The 20,778-nt window shown below is 44.0% G+C and overlaps 1 protein-coding gene and 1 long non-coding RNA gene across 5 annotated transcripts in view; one reads left to right on the top strand and one right to left on the bottom strand.

Moving 5' to 3' along the window:
* The window catches only part of WTIP (WT1 interacting protein), an 84,306-nt gene extending 73,388 nt beyond the window's left edge, over positions 1-10,918 (top strand). For 3 of the 4 annotated variants that reach the window (XM_002188653.7, XM_072934560.1, XM_030282276.4), the window contains exons 5-8: positions 1,011-1,141; positions 2,227-2,278; positions 3,977-4,045; positions 6,808-10,918. In XM_002188653.7, coding sequence (XP_002188689.4) covers positions 1,011-1,141; positions 2,227-2,278; positions 3,977-4,045; positions 6,808-6,960 — 405 coding nt within the window. In that variant the 3' untranslated portion in view covers positions 6,961-10,918. Of the gene's footprint in view, positions 1-1,010; positions 1,142-2,226; positions 2,279-3,976; positions 4,046-6,807 lie in introns of those variants that run through there. The other variant, XR_012057833.1, reaches the window with a different exon arrangement.
* On the bottom strand, positions 2,853-14,439 carry LOC140684893 (uncharacterized). The gene is made up of 3 exons (XR_012057834.1): positions 14,262-14,439; positions 4,798-11,674; positions 2,853-3,340 (listed from the first exon to the last, which is right to left on the bottom strand). It is a non-coding gene; the product is annotated as an uncharacterized lncRNA (long non-coding RNA).
* Between the last annotated feature and the right edge of the window lie 6,339 nt (positions 14,440-20,778).

Here is a 20,778-nt window from a genome sequence, read left to right as displayed (position 1 = left end):
TAAATTGAATTAAATTGGCCTTTTTTTTCTGTACTTCTTTCCTCTTGGTTTGATCTCTATTCATAGAATCACCTATAGGGCCATGGGAGCTTGGTCTGTGTAGATTTTTCATGTCAAATTTCCCAGCAGCTCCAAGCTGAGCGTTGTGCTAGCAGCTGAAATTTTGAAATTACCTTCCAAAGATACTTCTTAACACCCAAAATGTATGGAATTGGTCTTATTATCTGTTGAGAGCTACCTGAAAGTGATAATTGTGTCTCGCTCTTCCCAGGGGCTCATTAATGGGCTTGCAGCATCCTCCTCAATGTCCCAGTACCACACTGAGTGTTATGTATGAGGATATCAGGAGTGGAGGATCTGTTCTGTAGTAGTGCAGCCAAGGTTGCATCAGACCTTTGCCTGAAACCTTTAAAGTGCAGTAGGGAAGGTCAATGTGGGAAAAGCCTGGGTAGGTGCATGGATCAGTATCCAAACAGATGGATAGTGATGGAATTTTATCAGAAACTAATGGGCCCCTATGACTGAGTGATAACCAGTCAGTAACTCTGGGAGATTAGGATCATTAGTTAATAAAGAGGCACCCCTTTGTTTCTTGTTTTGTTATTTAACTTCTTTGAGTAATGACCAGTTTGGATTCTGTTTGTCACAGCCTGTTAAGTTTTGCAAAGTAACCTCTGTATCCCAGTAACCTGTATTTGACATTTCCCCAGAAGTGGTCTGTGACGCCATTTTTAATTTTCATTGGCAGTACTGGCCCTGCAGAGCTAAAGCTGATGGGCTTAGCCTGATTTTCAGTTCTTGCTCTTCATTGGGAGCATACTGAAACCCACTAAAATAAGCAAGTTGATTGTTTTAAGAGGCTTCTTGCTGACAGATCTACAGAGTGGTAATTTCATCCTGAAGTGCTTTTCTCACTGTCATTATTAAGAATGAGAGAGACACAGTGGTTTATGGGGAGAGAGTATCTCATGTAATCATGCATCCACTTATTTTGTTGTTTGCCTCATAAGATCTTACAGGCCCTTGGAAAGTCCTACCATCCTGGCTGCTTCCGCTGTGTTGTGTGTAACGAGTGCTTGGATGGAGTCCCCTTCACTGTAGATGTGGAAAACAATATTTACTGTGTCAAAGACTACCATACGTGAGTACACAAATCCACTGCATGCTCAGAAATATTACAGGAGTTAAATCATGGGTGTAGTTACAAGCCTTGTGATAGAGAAAAAGGTCACTCCTGTTTGCTCAGGTGTCCCTCAACTGCTTCTTTCATGTGTTGCATTTGTAAAGTGTTTTCAGGTTTGTTAAGTGGTGCCTTATGGGCCCAGTATGGCATAGAGTGGCCAAGTGAGGCTGAAAATCAAATTGTGTCAGAGGATGGGCTTCTTGGGGGCTGTTTCTCTACTTCTTTCAGGACTACCAACACTAATTATACCAGGCCACTTCTGCAAGTGTTGGTAGGTTCTGCTGGCTGTTTCAAGAGCAGAGGTTCTGGCAGTGCTTGACACAGGTGTAAGTTCTGTTAACTGAGACAGAAGACATGTAATAAACAGTTACTGTTAGAACAATTTGAGCCTTACCTGACCAAAGGTAGCGGTTTAAGAGATTGCTTTTGGACTCTTTCCTGATTCCACTCAAAGGCAATGGGATCCTGCTCCTAGCTCCAGTTCACCAATAACTCAGTTATGCAGCAGGAGTAAATCACCCTGGGTTCAACCCTGTTGGTGCCAGTCTGACTGTGTTACAAGGACACAGTGAGTGTTGGCCCAGAGACTGTCATAAAATGCAGCTGTGGACCATAAGCCCATTTGTGTATTTAGCTGGTAGATTCTGGCCATGATCAGCCCCTCTCCTGTTTAGGACACATGGTTATGTCTTTCTGATGTCAGATGGGAGTCCCTAAGTCAGGAGCTGCTTTGTAGTCAAGCACCAAGGCTCTGGAAGAATTTGAATGGTTTTATAAATAAAGGAAGGGGAAAAAATTGCATATATAGGAAGAGGGGTGGATTCACTATGCCTCAAGGTCAAGAAGACCTAAACAGTAAAGTTGGGATAGATCAACCTTTCCCAAATCTCCTTTTCACTGAATATCATCAAACAATTAGAGGTGTTTGAAATCCTGTGGATCTCCATTTTACTAAAAACAAGGCAGGATTAGAATGTCTCTCTTGCTTCTACTTTTTGAAGATGCTTTAAATGTGATTGGAATGCTTTCTTCTTGCACTCTAGGGTTTTTGCACCAAAATGTGCTTCCTGTAACCAGCCGATCCTCCCAGCACAGGTAGGTGTTAACATGCACTGACTCCTTAGGGAAAACAGCTGTTGGCATTTGGGCACTTTCTGAAAACACACTAAAGGCTTTTCCTTCCTCTCCCAGAATCTCTGCTATGTTAGATGATAAATTAAACACAGTTCGGCAGTAAAGCCACTCCCAAGACTTGTAATAGTTGTAATAGAGGTTGTAATAGTCATACTACTTCTACAGCACAGTACTTTAGATCTCTAGGGTGCTTTCCAGGTCTTCATTAATGTGTTAGAAACCTCTTTTAATTGAAAACACTGACTGGGGCTCCAAGAACAGCTCAGGGAGTAGAACCCTTAAAAAGGCATCTGATGGTTACTGACCCTGTGAGAAGCCCACATGGTCTGTTGTCCTGAGGTGGCAAAAACTGAAAGTTCTTAAAGGGTTTGTAAAGGCAGCAACAGAAGTGGAACCAGGTGAAACCTGCCTGCAAGCTCAGCCTGCGCTGACAGTGTTATTAGCCCAGAGTGGGCTCCCTGGTGCTCTGGTGGGTGCAGCACCCTCTGGGTTGCCTTTGCTGAGGTCACTGACCAGCTCATTTGTAAGCAAGGGCCTCAGCATCTCCCTGCTTTTCCTCTGGTCATGTTTACAGCATCAGAGCTTCCCTCCTGTGAGCTGCTGTGCCCCAGTGAAGTCTAATGCTAGAGCCTCTCATATGCCCACCTCCATCACTCTGCACATTACTCTCATTTGTCATTAGTATTTATGTTAATTGGCCAAATCTTACATAACCAATAAAACCTATAAAGGCTGAACCAGAATTTCTTGTCTTGATGGGTTGTGAGAAGAAAATCTCCATGTAAGTGTCATTGAATTTGGTTCTGAAAAAAAGAATTCTTTTTTCTTTTCAAGAATGAAAGAAAAAGAAATAAAAGGCAGTCATAGTGCTGACTCACCTGACAACTAGCAGGACACACTCCATATTCTTCCCCTGGGAGATTTCTTAGGTTAGTTCAAGTCTGGCAGTGCAGGTGCTGACTTGCCCACAGCTTGTCTCAGACATAGTCCACATCATATCTGGTGCTCCAACCACACCTGGAACTGGAAACAATGCAAGGCAACCAATTTAATGAGCTCTGTCTTCAGAGTGGATCAGGAAAAGAGCCTGTGAGGTTACAAGAAGGGTATGGGCTGCTCTGCAGGGCCTGAGGCTCAGCCAGGAGTTGCACAACCCTGCTGCACCCACCCTCACGCTGAGGTTTAGCCTGTGCACATAATTACCTGCCAGACTGGTATGTCAGTCCCCATGGGGACACACAGTGACATGTGCATGGTTTGAGAGGAATGCAAGTCCTGGAAATCAGAGCAGGATGTATACAAGGAATAGTTACCCAGTGAGCAGGTTTTTGACTGGTAATTTGTTCAGATTCTGGGTGCCTTTGGAAGATTACTTTTTTCAAGACTAATTTGTTCCTTGAGGATGAAGTTTTGACTACACTTCCCAAATGACCTCTGCAGCTTAGATGTGCCAGACACCCAGACTGGTGCTAGACAGCTAAGGAGTGGTGCAGTGCCATGTCCCAGGGTCAAGACCTTCAGTGGTCACAGAACTCTGCATGGGGATAGAGGGGATTCCCTTGGAGAAAACAGCTCTCCAAAGCAACCAGCTGGGCACTGCGTGAAGACTGAAAAAACCCTTCTTGGACACCACTGTCACTTTCTCTCTGCTCCCCCCAGGGCTCCGAGGAGACCATCCGGGTGGTGTCGATGGACAAGGACTACCACGTGGAGTGCTACCACTGCGAGGTGAGCCCTGGGCTCTGCCCACCCCGGGCAGGATCTGCCCAGGGGGATCTGCTGTGCCCTGGGGAACCTGCTCTGCCTTGGGGGGACCCTGACTCTCCCCACGGGCTGCACTTGCTGGCTCTTGCACAGCTGGCTCTGCCCCACAGCTTCTGGAGGAAGACAACCAGGTGAATGCTGCCTGGCCCAGAAGTGGTGCTGCCATTGCCAGTACCAAATTAATTTTGGAGGGGTTTTTTCCCAATATATACCTCCCAGATTGAAAGCTAGGCTTGGTTTGTTGGGTTGAATTTTCTCAATACTTCTGGATGGGGAGTGAGCAAACAGTAGGTGCCAGTTCTCTTTTTCCTCATCTCTAGGTACAGTCTGTAGGGCTCTGATCTGAGGAGACTTGAATTTACTCTGGCTGTGCAGGGAAGGAGTCTCACTGGAAGGCCTTTCTAGGGGATCTGTTTTCTCCATGCTGAATGAATATTGATTCTTTAATAGGAAATTGACCAGGATACCCTTAACTTTCTGTCACTTTTTTGGGAGTAGTTTCTTATTGTGCAGAACATTTAAACATCTGTTGCCACAGATCAAGTTGTGGAATTAGTGCTCTTGCTCCAGAGAGGAGACCTGAGTTCATCCTTAGTCCTGCATCCAGGAACATGAGAAGGGAAACAAACTCACTAATTTGGGGTCAACCAAAAACTTCCCTTTTGCTGTCGGTTTGGCACTCTGACACAGCACACAAATATCCACTCAGATCTTACCTGTTAGCACCAGGGGCAACAATACAGCAATGCTGCCTTCAGGCACTGTTGCATGAAGGTTTTATGAAGAATCTTCTGTCTGAAAGAGAAAATAACAAAGTTCAAGGCATCTTGAAATGTTATGTACTTAAATGTAAGGAAGACCCCATCCACTCAGCTGTCTCCTTTCAACAGATACCTGATACTCCATCCATTTCTATTAATTTTTCAAGAGAAATCAGCACATGAAATCACAGTATTTTGGAGAGCTGAACTTCCCTCCCCCTTCCCCCAACTATTGCTTTGTGCAGGCTTCACCTAAGATGACAGCTCCCTGCCCTGCTCTCAGGCTATTGACTTTATGCTGGAATGTCCCACTGGGGGTTTATTTTCCCTTCTGTTTCATTATTCATTTCCCCATTCTCCTTCCCATTTGAGGCAAATCAAGCTGCCTCCACATCTGCTCAGAAAGGCAGAGTGCATTTATGTACAGAAATCAGGAGTTAGCTGTGTGTCAGCAGGGGTGGGTTACTGCCTGAAGCCCTCAAAGCAGGCTCTCTGCACACTGCTGTCCCCAAATGCTGCTGCAAAAGTGAGTGCCAATACTTCGAGGTACACAGGGTAAGCACGTGAAGATTTTAGCGAAGGCTGCCATGACTTGGGCAGCCACTTCTCATCTGCTGCTGCTGTCACCCTCACCTGGTGGCCACACACACTCAGTGGTCACATTGGACACTTTGCAGCTTTTCTGTGTCACCTCTTTCACACACAACCATTTGGCTTCTGTGGAGGAGTTCAAGTCCTTTTGCAGATCACTGGAGCTCCATTCTGAAACTGCAACCCACTGACAAGGCAGGCTTTCTCCTTGCAGAAAGGGAATTCAGTTTTGGAGAGGGAAGAAGATAAGAACACTTGGCACATTTGTAGGGCATCTGAAATTGGTAAATTCTAATTTTACATCTGTATAGTATAAATTGCTAAAAAAGTATTCTATAATATGTAGCAACACACAGGAAATTACCTTGGCAGATACTTTAATTAAGACCTCTCTAAACTAACACTCCAGTTTTAAGGCTTACTTTAAAACCCATTTTCAGTCTTATTTCAATATTGTAAAATTTGGGGATTTAAACTTTAGCTGTGAAAGCTGAAAAACTATACTCTGTGTTTAGTTAAAAGCTTTGCATTTGTTTTCAGTACTAAAACCACCTATATATCCAGTTTTTTCTGTTTGGGTTTTTGTTTTTTTTTTTCTTTCTATTAAGTGCACAGATAAATACTGAGAATCTCTGGTTTCTCAGAACTGATTACAGTAATCATTTCTAAATATTTAACATACTTGAAACATTAAATCTGAGTACCAAACTTCAGTGATTTCTAAATGCCCTCAGAATTACAGTGATGGCATTTGGAAATCAGGATGGTCTCTATTGCAGTGTACATAAGAGTCAGCAGGCAGGATCACTGTTAGCTGCTTTTCTGTTTGTCTCTGTCTCTCTCTGTAATTACATGTCAGCCTGAGAGGTACCAGCATTTCCATTAAAGAAGGACCACTGGCCTTGAAGTCTTTAATTTTTTTTAATTCCAAATTAGAGAAAGTGTAGACCTGCTCCAAAAGTAAGATATGTCACCTCTCCCCGCTTTTCTTTCTCTGCTTGTGTTCTCCCACATCTGGCTTGCTGCCTTGCTGCAGAATCAGCTCCTGCTCGGTTCAAGCCTCTTCCAGGTTGCTTTTGTCAGGATCAGCCCCGGGCCTGCTTTTAGGTTTTTGATTTTCATCACCATTTAGTAGATGGAGAAGAGACCAGAATGGGAAAGAGTGGTGAAAAAAAAGGGCTGGGCACTACTACAGGCTGTTGGATTTCAGTAATGTCAGTGTGAGATGGTCAGGGTGCAGCTCCCAGGAGCTGTGGAGGCTGCTGGCTTTGGAGGCAGGGAAGGAGCTCTTGGGGCCATGCAGGACAGGGCAGCAGGGCTGTGAGAGGCCTGCCTGAGTCACTCATTGATCTGGGATTTCTCTCTTTCTTCTAGGACTGTGGCTTGCAGCTCAATGATGAGGAAGGCCATCGTTGTTACCCCCTAGAGGGCCACTTGCTCTGCCACAGCTGTCACATCAGGCGCCTTAATATCAAACTGCCATCACATCCACCTCCAAGCTACCCCATGCATGTCACAGAACTCTGAAAGACATTTCCATGATCAATAAGCCGCTGGAAAGAGAAGACAAAAATCTAAAAATTACTTTCATGTTCCTTTAAAGATGAGGTTCCAGTAATAACCATCTAAACCAGCTATTTATTTTTGAATCAGAGGTGAGGGGTCCTTTTCTGATCTTGTACATATGCATTCTTTTATCTAAACATTTTCACTGAGACACCGTCTACTTGAACAAACAATTACACTAAACTGTAACTGTCAGCATTTCTAAAAACAATGGTACAAAGGGCTGTTCTGCACTCCCTACTCTCTTCCTTCAGTGGAGATTTCACCCAAGTAAGGAGTGTAGAATTACTTTCCAAAAGTTAGCACCTTATCATATTGCAGCAAGCATGATAAGATAAATGCTAGCATTTTAGCTAGTTTTGTTGAATTCTGGTCTTAGAGAATACTTAGATTCCAGAAGTAGGGAATAGGCAGCAAGCAGGTGTTTTAGCCAGGGCAGTTTTCAGCAAGGTTATAGAAGGGTGTTCTATGAAGAAGTGTCAGGCCTGCTCTCCATCCTGCAGGGTCCCACAGTCATCCAAAGACTAATTATTTAGCTTGTTCAAGAAATATGGCAAGCATCTGCTGTAAAACCCACAGTACAGAGGATTGTATCCAAAAGATTGGCACATGCAGGGTCAGCGGTTGCAGCCCTCTGTAATTGCTGGTTGTGTAGCCGTGGCTTCAAAATGCATTCCTATCAACTGGACCATTTGGCACTTAACTAAAGAATTCATCTTTCAAACCTGTTTTTTGTTCAATAGGGTTCTATGCAAAGGTACACTTGTCTTTATACTGCTTGTTTTATCCAAGACTTCATTTGTTACCAACTGCTTCATGATTGTATGTTGAGACATTATTAAAGAGAGGCACAGTGGTTTGGTATTACCTTTTCAGCTTTGTGTTCTTTTCGAGATTACTTTTCAACTGATTATGGTGATTGTCTTCATTGGAAAGCAAAGTGCAGTATGGCAGGAATAGTAATTTAGAGAGTCAGACTATGAAACATCAGTGTTTACAAGTGTTAGCTGTACATAAAATGTACACACTTTCATGTTTTGCATAAGCTTTTACAGTACCCTCAGACCTCTGGGGAGAAATATATGTCTTCCATAAAGGAAGTGAGATGAATATTTTTTTCTGGTGTGTTTTCTACCATGTGCTGATGTTTTACATGCAAATCACACATCTGTATGTCAAAAAAATTCCTTGCATTCTCATGAGAACTGACCCAGCCTTCCTGAAGCTGCAATTTATCATTGCTGTCTTCAACCTGTATTCAACGTTACAATAAAATAAAATTCTTCAGCTCCAGAGGAAGTAGAAATACCAGACTGGATTCTTGGCATGTGTAAATTGGGACATTTCCATGCCAGTTCTCAGCACTTGAGAATCTGCCTGATCCATTCGGAAATGATCCCGTGTTAAATTCAGCATGCAGACCGATGGAATGACTTATTTGGCAACACCATTGCAGTTTAGTTTCTTATGCTCCATTGACTTTTTGAAAGCCATTTGTGGTGCTCTTGAAAAGCACAAAGAGCATCCAATAGCCACTAATTCCTAAGTAGAATAATTAACTCCCTTAACAGAACTTTCTGATAGTCTGGAATTTCCTTATGAGGAAAGATGGGGGAAGGGGAACAGGAAAAATTCCTGAGAACTATTTTTTCTGTTAGTAAGGAACAAAAGAGATGCTTTCTGAACTTCTGCCAGACTGGTCTAGATTAACCTGTCCTACTGAAGGCTCCTGGGCAAAGTAATTTTGTAGTTAATATATATCAGTTTATAATTAACATGTTTCATGAGAATGCCAGGATTTGAAGTAACTACAGTGCAGTCAGTGCCCCATTTCTGCACTGTGGTCCAAGAGGCCTGGCCTGCAAATGAGAGGCCAGGAGTGCACATGCACCTCTGCATTTGCAGCCACTCCTCTGTGTCCATAGTCAGCAGCCCAGCCTCAGGAGGAAGTGGAACTACATGTGCCAGCAAATGTTGGAGAAAAGGGGAAAAAATGTCTTAAACTGGATTGTATGACTAGGTCAATTCCTTCAAGCTACTACAAACATGGAAGGTGCCAGAGCTTCAGGATTAACTTTTAGCACCAGCTGCAATGGAATCCTTTTTCCATTGCAAGAGGGTGCTTTGTACCACATTTAGCTTTGAGGCATTTTCACTTGCATGTCTTTACAATATATATTAAGGGACCCAGATTAAGAAGATATCATTAAAATACATAGAGAAGGTTTGGGTCTTTTCCTGGGAACAAATAACAGTTACTTGCTGAACTGGAAAAATGCTTTGCCCTACCAGTAGAGTAGCAAAACGTTCACACTGACAGTGGACAGAGCTGGAGGTGACTTACCTTGGCATTCGGCCCAGTTCTCTGCCAGCACCTTCCTGAACACTTTGCCTCCATCAGGGGCAGGTTTAAGTTTCCAACATACTTTCCAAGGGCCAGCGCATTTTCAAACATGTACATACCAGACCACTTCTTCATGTTTTTTTTTCGAAACTATCATCCTGTAGAACAGAATAATATTTAATTTCATTTGACATGCTGATTTTTCAGTCTCTTGTAGTTCTGTGCAGTTCTGATCTGTTAAGTGTCATCATGGTAAAAATTCTGAAAGGTAATACGTTAAAATAGAATAAGCAATTTGTTTAAAACCAGAAAGCAGCAGCTGTTGTTCTAATATTTTCTATAGACAGATGCATTCCATTACTGTATTAGGAAGTGCAGCTTTGCTTTTCCAGCATTTGCTATAAAAACTGGGGCTTGAGTGAGATTTGCCAGGTTTGGTTGGGGATTTTTTTCAAATCAAAGAGAAAAATAAAATCAAGCCTAAAATAATGATGTGCTGTACTCCTTAGTGCTAATGATGGGCTGTACTCCTTAGTTTCTGCACATTTTACCTCCTGCCTGGGGAATAATGTAAATGAGAAATCTTGTTTTAATGATTTTCTTACAAAATATTCTTGTGTTAAATCAGTTCAACACAGATGAGAACTTCCTAAGTTCACCTTATGGTGCAGTTTTTCTTCAGAAGCCGTTACAGTACTTTCAGAGCATTTCCATAAAGTTACATCAGAACAACCTGTTCTCATTTGCATCAGGCCTCCCCTTCCCATGTAGGAGGGGAATCTTCCCAGCCCCTCCAGCAGAAGCTGCTGTGGGCGGTGCAGGGTCCCTGTCCACGGGAGGGCGTGTTCCAAAGAAAGGACCAAAATTATCATTTGAAAACAAAAGAATGCACTCAGAGAATTGAGCTTATAGAGACGGTTTGTTTGGGTTTCTTTCCTTTTCCTTGTGTGGACGTGTGTGTATATATTTTGTAAGGTGGAGCTTCAAAAGGAAAACATGGTTAGAGGAACTCTTTAAGACCAGAAATTCCAGAGTAGTAAAGTAAACCAAAGCTCTAAAGGAAACAAAAGCTGCTTTCTTGTGTTTCAAGAAAAGTTTAAAAGTTTGTGATTCATCCTGTAACTAATGCCGTAACTAGAGTATATAATTTGACTTAAATTAAGTTTTCATTTGAGAAATATTTTCATTTTCTTTAAAAGAATATAGTTTTCTTCCAAGAACTTGGACCAACGTTGATTTTTATTTTGTAGGAAATATATGAATTCCCAGTTTGTATATCATGTAACTAGTTTACATGCTGAAAATATACATTAGTTAACTATTTTTGTATATATATATCCTTGTAAAACCTTTCAATGTGCTTCTGTCTTTTAGTCTTTAGAATTACTTGTGGTTTTGTGTTTCAGTGTTTGATTCCCTTGATTGTTGAAGAAAAAAAATTGGGAAATGTAGATTTATTTATCTAAAGAAGAAGCTACTTGCTATCATCTTAAGTTATTTAATATTAAAGTCAGAAGTTTCATTTAACCTTAGATGCTATAATCTGCTTTTTTCAATAAAGACATTTTGTAGTTATCTCTGGTTTTGTTGTCTGTTGCATGTAAGTATTGTATTTTTATTTAATCTAGGTAGGCATTAAAACAATTTTCAGGAACCCTTGTATTGCCTACAGAAATGCCTAACTGATATTAATTGATTGCAGCTGCATTCATGGAAGATTTTGGTCCTCCAGTGCAAGTGTTACTAATTAAGGTCTAAAATATGCCCACAGCTAATGTTCTGCAGCTGCACTTAGAAAAGAATTTAGTCACTCTGGCACTTTTTAATTAAGCTTTAACCAGTCTGGCTAGTTCACATGTCGGACAGTCAGTATTGAGGAACACTTCCTTTTCAAAACTCTCATTATTTTTTGGAGTGTTCTACAAGAGAAATATTTGCCTGGGCTATGAACTTAGCTTGAAGCACTTAGACCTTGGTTTGGGGAATTTTCTCTATATTCTTGCTTAGTGACAGTAATCCAGAAACTGTGGCCAGAGCTCTGATAGGATCAAAGAGATGCATGTTTATCTATTTTGCCTTTCTGAAGCTTTTAGCCATGTTCCTGTCTCCAAATTCGTGGCACAGATGGGAGGCTTGGTCACATTTACCTTCCTCACGCCGTGGTCCTCAGCAGCAGCTGTGTCTGTTGGTGGGCAGAAGGTGCACTGGTCTCTTGTCTCCAGCTGGCCAGGGGAGAGAGGACAACAACCATTTCCTTCCTTGTTTCCTCATGGTCAGTGTCCTTCCTTTTCATCAGGCTGGGCAGTCTGCTTTCCTGGTGAATGTTCTTCCCTGCAGTGAGGGGCAGACATCAAACACTCACAGGCTGCTCTTTGGGTGTGCAGCCACCCTCCCATCAGAGGGGCCTCTGCAGCTCTGCCACCCTGGCTTGGCAAAGCCCAAATGACTTCACAGCTGGAAAAGAAACTTCCTGAAGGTTTTCCCACTATGGCTATTTTGGCAAATTTTTCTTCTGCACAGTCAGAATGGAAAGAGTTACAGATGCCACAATTGTTTTAGGGACACAGTCTGCACTTTGGTGCTTTGAAACAGATGTACCATACTTCTGCAGGGCCTTCACATACATGCTATTTTCTCACTCATTATTTTCAAAAATTCATTCAAAATGAGCAATCCATACCCTCCTTAAAGAAGAAAAAAAAAAGGCACAAAGAATGGCCAACTCAAAGCATTTTAGCAGGGCCTTACTACATGGGTGACACAAATGTACTTAATAAAAATCTGGGACATCTTAATGCAGCAAGAATTTACACCAACTCATAACCAACAGACTGAAAAGAACAGAGTACTTAAAAATCTCAACTGTTCCATGTGGGCCCCTGTGCAGAAAGCACATACTGGAAAAATGAGCACTGGTCCATGGCAGGGTGGATGTGAGTCAGGCCCTGGCTCCTGGGGAGCACCACCAAAGGCTGCACTGTGCTGGGGTCTGGCATGGCAGTCAGCCACAGCCTGTGTGTTCTGACACCCTGGAATCCCATGACTGCTAAACCTGGTGTACAGATAATTTGGGAGGGCTTGGCCAGCCCTGCTCTCCACCTTACCAGCCACCTCCAGGGCTGCAGCCCTGCCCTTGCAGCTGCTGCACAGAGCCAGGATTCTGCCAGGTCATCCCAGGACTGAGCCAGAGACATATGGCTAGTTGTGGAAACTTAGAAATATGTGAACTAGGCTGGTGAGGCTGTCTTCAGTCCCCACAGTTCATAGACTCAGAATAAATGAGGCTGGACAAAATGTCATTTGATGCAACACCTCACCATCAACACACACACACAAAGACAAATCAAAGAATTGTTCAGGTTGGAAAAGACCTCCAAGATCATTGAGTCCAACCATTGACACAGCACAGCCAAGGCCACCACTAACCCATGTCCCCCAGTGCCACATCCACACATCTTTTATACCCACCCAGGGATAGTTATGCCAGTGCTTGACAACCTGTTCTGTGAAGACATTTTCCCCATTATCCTACCTAAGCCTCATTTGGCACAATTGAGGCCATTTCCTCTTGTCCTGTCCCTGTTTCCTGGGAGCAGAGCCCAACACTCCCTGGCTGTCCCCTCCTGTCAAGGAGTTGTGCAGAGCCAGAAGATTTCCCCCTGAGCCTCCTTTTGTCCAGGCTGAGCCCCTTCCCAGCTCCCTCAGCCACTCCTGGTGGAGTAGGAGACATCAGTCTTCACTGGGTGTCTAAGTTGAACATGAAAATGTCACCCTCTAAACAGAGGGCATTGGTTTCTGGAATAAATTGCAGGTCACTCCTCAGCCACCACTACTGGGCTCATCAGCAGCTGATTTATATATTTGAAAAGCTATGGGGTTCACTACAACTTCTGATAAAACTCTAGAAGACAAAAAAAAAAATAATTTCCTGTTCAAAATTCATTTGAGATCCTATAATAGAGCTTGATACAATTCCCAGCATCTCTTTACACTTTGAGACAATAAACCCAAGTTCCCATGTTGTCTAAGAACAATGTCCTGTCTTCAGTACCTGCACCATCCCTGTGCCATCTGAAGACCTTAGAGAGCATAAATCACTGTGCTCACACAAAGAGCATAGAAGGACAAACTGAAAAACTGTACAAAAAGTAAGAAACCATGAGGAGATCTGGTTTGCCAGAAGTGATAAAGTATCTATCCAGCAACACATTCTCAAATTCTTGAAGGTTTGCATCACAGCTGAAAAAAGAAATCCTCAAACCCCCTCATTTGTATGTACATGTCTGGGAAGCCATTGCCTTGGAGAACAAGGTCTGCTTTGGTTAGTCACAGTAATTCAAGCGGTTAAGTGGACTATCCAAAAAAACCCATGTTCATTAAAAATTTGGCACTTTTAAACTATTGCAGGAATGTTAAAGCCAACTGATCAGTTAATTACTGGCTGCTCTAGTGAGACAAATGAAAGCCAGAGACACCCTGAGTGCCTCCAGCAGGGGAAGGGAACGGTGCCACGCAAAGTTCCCAAACGGTGCCAGCGGGGCTGGCACTGCTGACCCTGGCACTGCGCTGGGTCCTGCTGCCCAGCAGTCCTCGAGGGCATCGGGGCAGGACAGGAAATCCCTGCATCAAGCTGTGGCTTTTACCATGTCAGGTTTGCAGCTGAAAACTTTGTGAGTCAAATGCAACAAGCATGTCAGAGGGAAATGAAGCAGTGATAAATTCTGCTCTGTGAGGGTCATGTATTGGGGGTCTCTGGTCTCACCTCGGTGCCTGGACCTGAAGTTTTCAAAGCTCTCACACTATGGATGGATAGACAACGGAGTAGGGCAGAGAATTAAAATGGCAGGGTGCAATGCCAAGGAGAGAATAACAAGAGTTATCTGCAGTACCTGCAAGCCACATGTTTAACTGCACTTACCTGTATCAGTGGACGTGGCTCCCCAAAATTTTTTCTCACAGAGCTTCTTCGGTGAGGCAAAGAAAGGGGCTGGTGTCCTGAATCAGACATTGCTGCCTGTCTCCCAAAAGGATGGTGATGACACTCCTCCACACACGGCTCTCCCTGGCTCACCTGGGAGTTCATCCTTTTTCTCACTTCTTCCTATGTCAGAAAAAGAATAGGGGGAAGAAAAGCATCACAGCTTTCTGCACCATTTCCTTTCCATTCCTCATCAGGGCATTTCCCAGCAAGGGAGAAGATGAAGCTGGCTGGGCACAAGGCTGAGGCTCTCAGCACAGTGTCACTGTCACACAAGAATCCTTTTGTAAAAATGGCAAGTCTTGGTCCAACAAACATTATGGTCACTTCAGACACAGTCTATTGCTTCTAGTGATGTCTTATCTTGTGGAATAATTAATTTGCTACCTACATTCCTCACCCATAAAATGCTACAGCTTCAGTTTATTTGACTTGTTCTTTTATCACCCCAGTACACTGCAGTTAATGGTAAAAGTGACAGACATGCAACTGTATTTAGATCTGCCTTTACTTGGCTATAAACATTATTTCATTCTCTATTTAAAAGAAAATATTTGTAACCTTTTTTTAATTACTTACTCTCCTTGCAATCAGCTGCTAGCTGCTCACCTACTCACAGCACATTTTCAAATCTCTAGATAAAAACTTATTTTTTAAAGCCAGAAAACCCTATTTTTAACATTAGTAGATGTACTGCCAGTTAATATATAACTGGCCCATCATTTTCCAGAAGCTGCATCAGCATGGGGAAAAATTAATAAAAAATATCTGTATAGACGTGTCCATGAATGCCCCTGAAAAGAAGCAGAAGTCCTTAAATAATGTGCAATCCAAACAATCAGAAAAGAAGGAAGGTGGAGCAAGACAAAGTTTTCCTTTAGTGTTTCTTGGATAAGGCTGTGAGCAACCTGATGTAGTGGGACGTGTCCCTGCACATGGCAGGGGGTTGGGACTCGATGATCTTTAAGGTCTATTCCAACCCCTTACATTCTATAATTCTGATTTTATTCTGCAATATACAGAAGAAAATCTGCTAAACCAATGGCGCTGGCAGCCACCAGACAATGCTTTGATAAAGCATGATGGATTTCAGGGTATAATTTAGTTGATTTTTTTCTGCATTAATCACGGTATCTTCAGAGGTGAAATATTTTCCTTTGCTGATGAGCCAAAAGATAGTGTGAAGTTAGGCAGCTGCTGCACTGCAGTCAGTAGTTTCCATATCACCTTTCCCAAAAGTTTTATGGCTTTACTGGCACCCGGGTCCAAGGATCTCCTGCAGCAGGAATTTGCTTGCATGCTTAGCAGGGACAGTCAGGGAGGACAAAGGAGGAGGTACCAAAGGCTGCTGCTTTCCTTGGGCTGGATCTTCAGCTGCAGCCTTGTGTCTTAACGTGCAGCCCCAAAGAGCAGCACTGTAGGGAGGCTGCTGCAGTGCTCAGCAGTGACACACGAGGCACAGCCCGGCTGGGTGTGCTGTGCAGCTGCCCCTGGTTGTGAGGAGCAGCAGAGCTCTCCTGATGTGGTACATGAGCAGTGTCTGTGTGTTTTGTCCAAAATCTCAGCAGTTTACTATCGCTGCATGTTGTCCCTTGCTCATGAAGAGAGCAGAGGTTTTCTTTGTCCTTACAGCACCTCCCACCTCAAAAAAGCCCCAATCCCACACATACGAACTCGCTGCAAATACTGTATTCAATATATACAACTAAAAATCCACATGTGGAGGTGTAAGTGGGCTGAAGGGCTTTGTTGTGTACAAAGTTCTTTCAGAGGGAAGCTGGTCACATCAGATTCACTGACAAAGGGTTATAGAGCATTTCACGTGTTTCCCTATATTACTCCTCAGGGGCAGATAACACCACTTACATGTACATAAGCACATTTCCTCTCGCTGTGTGACAGTAGTTACTCCTCACTCCCTCTCCAGCTGAAGTGTACCAGCTATCCTGTTTTACCAGGCGGAAATTCTCCCTGTCTGAGCTGCAGATCCACACCCAAGGACAGGCAGCAGAGGCAGTGCCCTCTGGGACCAGGCCATGGCCAAAGATGGGGACCAGGCTGCGGTGCTGCTGTGGGAAATGCTTCTGGGTGCTGCCCCAGAGCCACCCCCAGCAAAGCACAGCAAGATGAGCCCTCCTGGGGTTTGCTGTGTTGGGTCTCAGGTGGAAGAAGAAAGCTGCAGCATGTAGAACTAAAGTCAAGGTGGACAAAAATGGGCGAGCCAGAAGTGACCCAGCCCTGGGCTGGACTGAAGGGCAGCTGGTCATTGCTCAGCCTCCTGCTTGGTGCCAAGTGCACCAACGCTGACATGGGAATGTCACCAGAGGGCCTCTTCCAGCAGAAATACCAAAGTTATTTCAGAGCAGATACCCTTGAGGAGCATCCTCTGTCCTCCCCAGTGCTCCCTGGTGTGCCCAGCAGAGCCAGCTACCAAAGTGAGCACTAGAAAGGCAAGAACAGCACCTCCAGCTGCTCTCCTCCTGTGCTGAAATGGCTGGAAGCTGAGGGCCAGCTCAGGAACTCATCGAGCCCCCCATGCTGTGTAAGGAACCCCACAGCAGGGGTTGGCTGGGACACCCTGGGGTGTCCCCCCTGCTCTGAACTGCAGTGAGCTCCACTAAGCCCCGCTGCAGCAAGGCCAGGTTTAACTGTGTAGTATCTCAATTTTTTTCTTTTTTCGTCTTCTGATAGTAGAAGATTCTGGAAGTCACTAAAAATAAGCTTGTTTGGGTTTTTAAGTTTGATTCAAACCTATTTGTGTAGTCTTTCAAGATGGCATCTGCCCCTTGCACCTACTTGACAACAGATTTGTCAGTCATTAAGAATGCTCTGTATGCACGGAAATATCTCGGGTTACTTTCCCATAATCAAAAGAAAACAAATCCCAGAGCAGCCCTGGCAGGCCGCTTCCGGCCAGCACTGCTGCCCCCCCTGAGACACATCAGGCTCAGCTCTGCCTTCAGAGGGCAAACAGGGGAGCTTGCTTCCAATGTAAAATTAGACACTGAAACAAACTGACTTCCCTCCACCCAAAACAAAAACCCAAACAACCAAAACCAACCAACCAACCAAACAAAAAACACACCAAAAACCCGCACCACCACCACCAAAAACAAAACAAAACCAAATGCGGATCAAACCCCCAAACAGTATCCCAGCTTCTTCTCCACTAAGGATATTCCAAAGCATTAGTTGGATGTATGTGGGTGCTTGGGCTGGGTAAGGCAGCCCAGAGGTTCTGCCCCAGTGCTGGCTGGTGCTCCTGGCAGGAGCTGGCAGCTCCCAGCACCCTGTGAGCAGTGCTGGCCCAGCTCAGCTTCCAGGGTGCCCTCTCTCACTGCCTGCTTCTGCTCAAGGGCTTGCTCCCAAAAAGCCCTTCCTGATTATAGAGGATTGGCATTTAGAAAGAACTGCAAAATTTTTTACCTCATTGTCCTCCTTTAAATCCCTCCCTAATACCTTCATCTGTTGTTATGGTTAAAGGAATTTTGCCAATTTGAGATGTTAACATGCTTGCTATGGCTACAACCTGCATCTATCTATCCCACTTAAATTTGGACAGTAAGTTTCTGAGGGGGAAAACCCCCTCTTTTTAATTACAAGGAAGACTGTCTTGCAACTCTACAAGTTTACAAGTAAACACCAGTAGATCTTTCAGTATTTCCAAAATCTTGGCTTAATGTAATAAAAATAATAATAAATAAATATGTAATAAAAACAAGTTCTGCTATAGGAAGAATTTTTATATCTAGAACTGAAAGCTGCCCTTATTAAAAATGTATAATATAAAATGAAAAAAAAAAAAATCTATCACAGCCATCCTTAGCAGTACCACTCCTGCAGTGGGTTTACATTGCTAGGTATAAATTAAAGAGATTCCATAAGCAGTTTGCAGTAATTTACTCAATTAGCCTTTTGCTTTCTCTGTCCATTTTATGTAACATTGGTGAGAAAATTGCTGGCTGCTATCTAGAATTGTTGACGAAAGCTTCTGGAATGCTTTGCATTCTTGTGATGGGGACCTTAGCAGAGACCACTGTCGGCACTCTTGGGTCTCCAAGGTCAGATGAGTCACTGCAGCGTCTCCTTTTCACGTCTGATCAACTGTGCAAAATCCTGGGGACAAATACTCCTGCACATTACTCTTATGTCCTGGGGATCTTCATTCAAAACCATTCAGAGAAAACAAGCATGAAACAAGGCTGCAAAGTGACATCATTTAAGAACTTCAGCAGAGTTACAAAAAACATCTGGGGGCCTAAACCAGCCTTTTGCTACCCACATACAGTACCCAGCACAATGGAGACTTAATGTATTATTGTGCCCCTAGACTTAGTGGCCTAATAAATAATTTCAGCAGAACTGCTAATTCATTAGATGTCTCACCTTATGCATTTACAGCAGCTTGGAACATCCCAAGATCTTTAATCCTCATCTGGGCCTCTTTCCTTAAATATATGTATCATCACACTGGATGTGCCACCATGGAAATGCAAAATAAATGTTCTGTATCGTCACATTTTTTGGTGTGGAGTTGCACAAATTTCACCCCAGAGAGCTCTGGAAAAGAAGAAAATTACTGTAGCTTCAATCACAATAAAATATTCAGAAGGTGACACTCAAACACATAAAGGTTTCCAGTTGTGAAAGGCTTTTCACTGCTCCTCACTGCGAAGAAATAACCAGAGGCACCACTGAGCATTGTCAAACCCCTGCTGCATCAGCCTTTATGCATGTAGGATTCCACAAATCACTACACTGGGATTTTATATTCCTGTTTAAGCCAAAACCTAGCTCTTGTTCTTTGCTAATGAGAGGGGAAGGGCATGGGCAGGGAAACGTGCAGAGATCAGAGCATGGCAGAGAAAAGAGCAAGGAGAGAAAAGAGCAAGGAGAGAAGACAGTGCCAAAGGAAAACACCTGCCTGTCTTTCATTTGGAGACAAATTGCTTCTCAGGGCTGGGTTTCATGAAAAACAGCAGCTGAGCACAGCTCCTGGGGGAATGTGTTGGCCTTGGCAAAGCCACTCAGCCTGGGGGCACGGCCAGGTCTTGGGACAACTTAATGCTCTCAAAGCTCTTGGTCCAACAAGCAAAGCTTGGTGCACCTCCCCACCCCTCAGGACACTTGAGGATGACCAGAGGTTGGGGACAGACCCGTGCCCTGTGTTCCCTGGCAGAGTGGACACCCCCCTCCTGACCATCCTTGTATCCCATGGGAAGCACCATGTGGCCTCCAAGGAGCAGGAGCATTAGGAGAGATCTGGACCAGATACACATGCAGGCTCTCCTTTTAGTGTTCATAAGTGAAAAGCAGCAATGGCACACAGATGCAGCAGGCACAGCCCAGTCACCAGCATCACTTCTGTGGTGGGCTGCATGCCTACTTCAGCTCCACACAAATAAGAGTCTGCAGCCAGTGACAAGCTTATACAATTCAAATGCCTTCATTCCTTGATTTCTTAACTTTCAAAAAATGATACTGAAGAAGAGGTGTGAAAACACAGAAGCCTTTCCATTTGAGAATGGCTCACTTCCCAACTTTTAAAATACTTGTGTACAGGACTCTGCAGAATGCCATACAGCCACCTAGTGCTGGAAAAAAAATCCCTTCCCCACGTCTGGGACTGTCCTCTGCTGTCCCACAAGTGCAGTTGAGACCAAGTGTCCAGCAAGGAGGAACAAAAGCCAAATCTCTACAAAAGTCATGATTGCACTTCCAATTATGGACAGCAGCAAGTCTGAGAACAAAATGGCTGATGAGCTGCACGCAGGAAACATGCTTTCATTTCAATAGAGACAAGGAAAGACATCCCACAAATGACACGACTGTGGCTTCTGTTATCTGTGGCACATCTCAGTACTCTGGGTTAGGATAAGTAGCAAGCAGATCTGCTTATTCTCAAGGGTGCCCAAGCTGCCCACACCACTGCTGGCTCTCCCAACTCTGTCTCACCAAACATGCTGATCTCTTCCTATCAGAGAACTACCAAGATTTTCTTCAGACAAAATTGCACAGCTATTCCTTGCCATGACAGGACCAAGGCTCCCTGTCCTCCTATCTGATCATGGCTATAAAATGGAAGCACAGCAAGCTCCTTCCAAGTCACTTGTTCCTACAGTCACCTGCTTGGGTGGGGTGGCACAGGCAGTTGTGCAGCTGTGCAGGGGAACAGATTAGGGAGCCAATCTGGGTTAAAACTCTTCCAGCAAAGAGAAGAAGAAAGACCGGGGAAAAGGGTTTGCATTCAGCCAGATCCATTACCTGGGTCCTGTTCACTGCATGGGGAAAGAGATGCTCGTGCCAGCAGGAGACTGGGGCAGCACTGGCCTCTGATATAGTCAGCAAACTGCAGCCCCAGTCATCGTGTCTGCCTCACCAAAGCCAGAAACAGGCAGCAGAAATCTGCAGCAGAAACACTAGGGCATACCCTGATCAAAATCGGGTTAGTTGGTTA

This window comes from Taeniopygia guttata, chromosome 11 (genome assembly GCF_048771995.1).
Source record: "Taeniopygia guttata chromosome 11, bTaeGut7.mat, whole genome shotgun sequence".
NCBI lineage: Eukaryota > Metazoa > Chordata > Aves > Passeriformes > Estrildidae > Taeniopygia > Taeniopygia guttata.
This window is presented reverse-complemented; position numbering and strand designations above follow the sequence as displayed.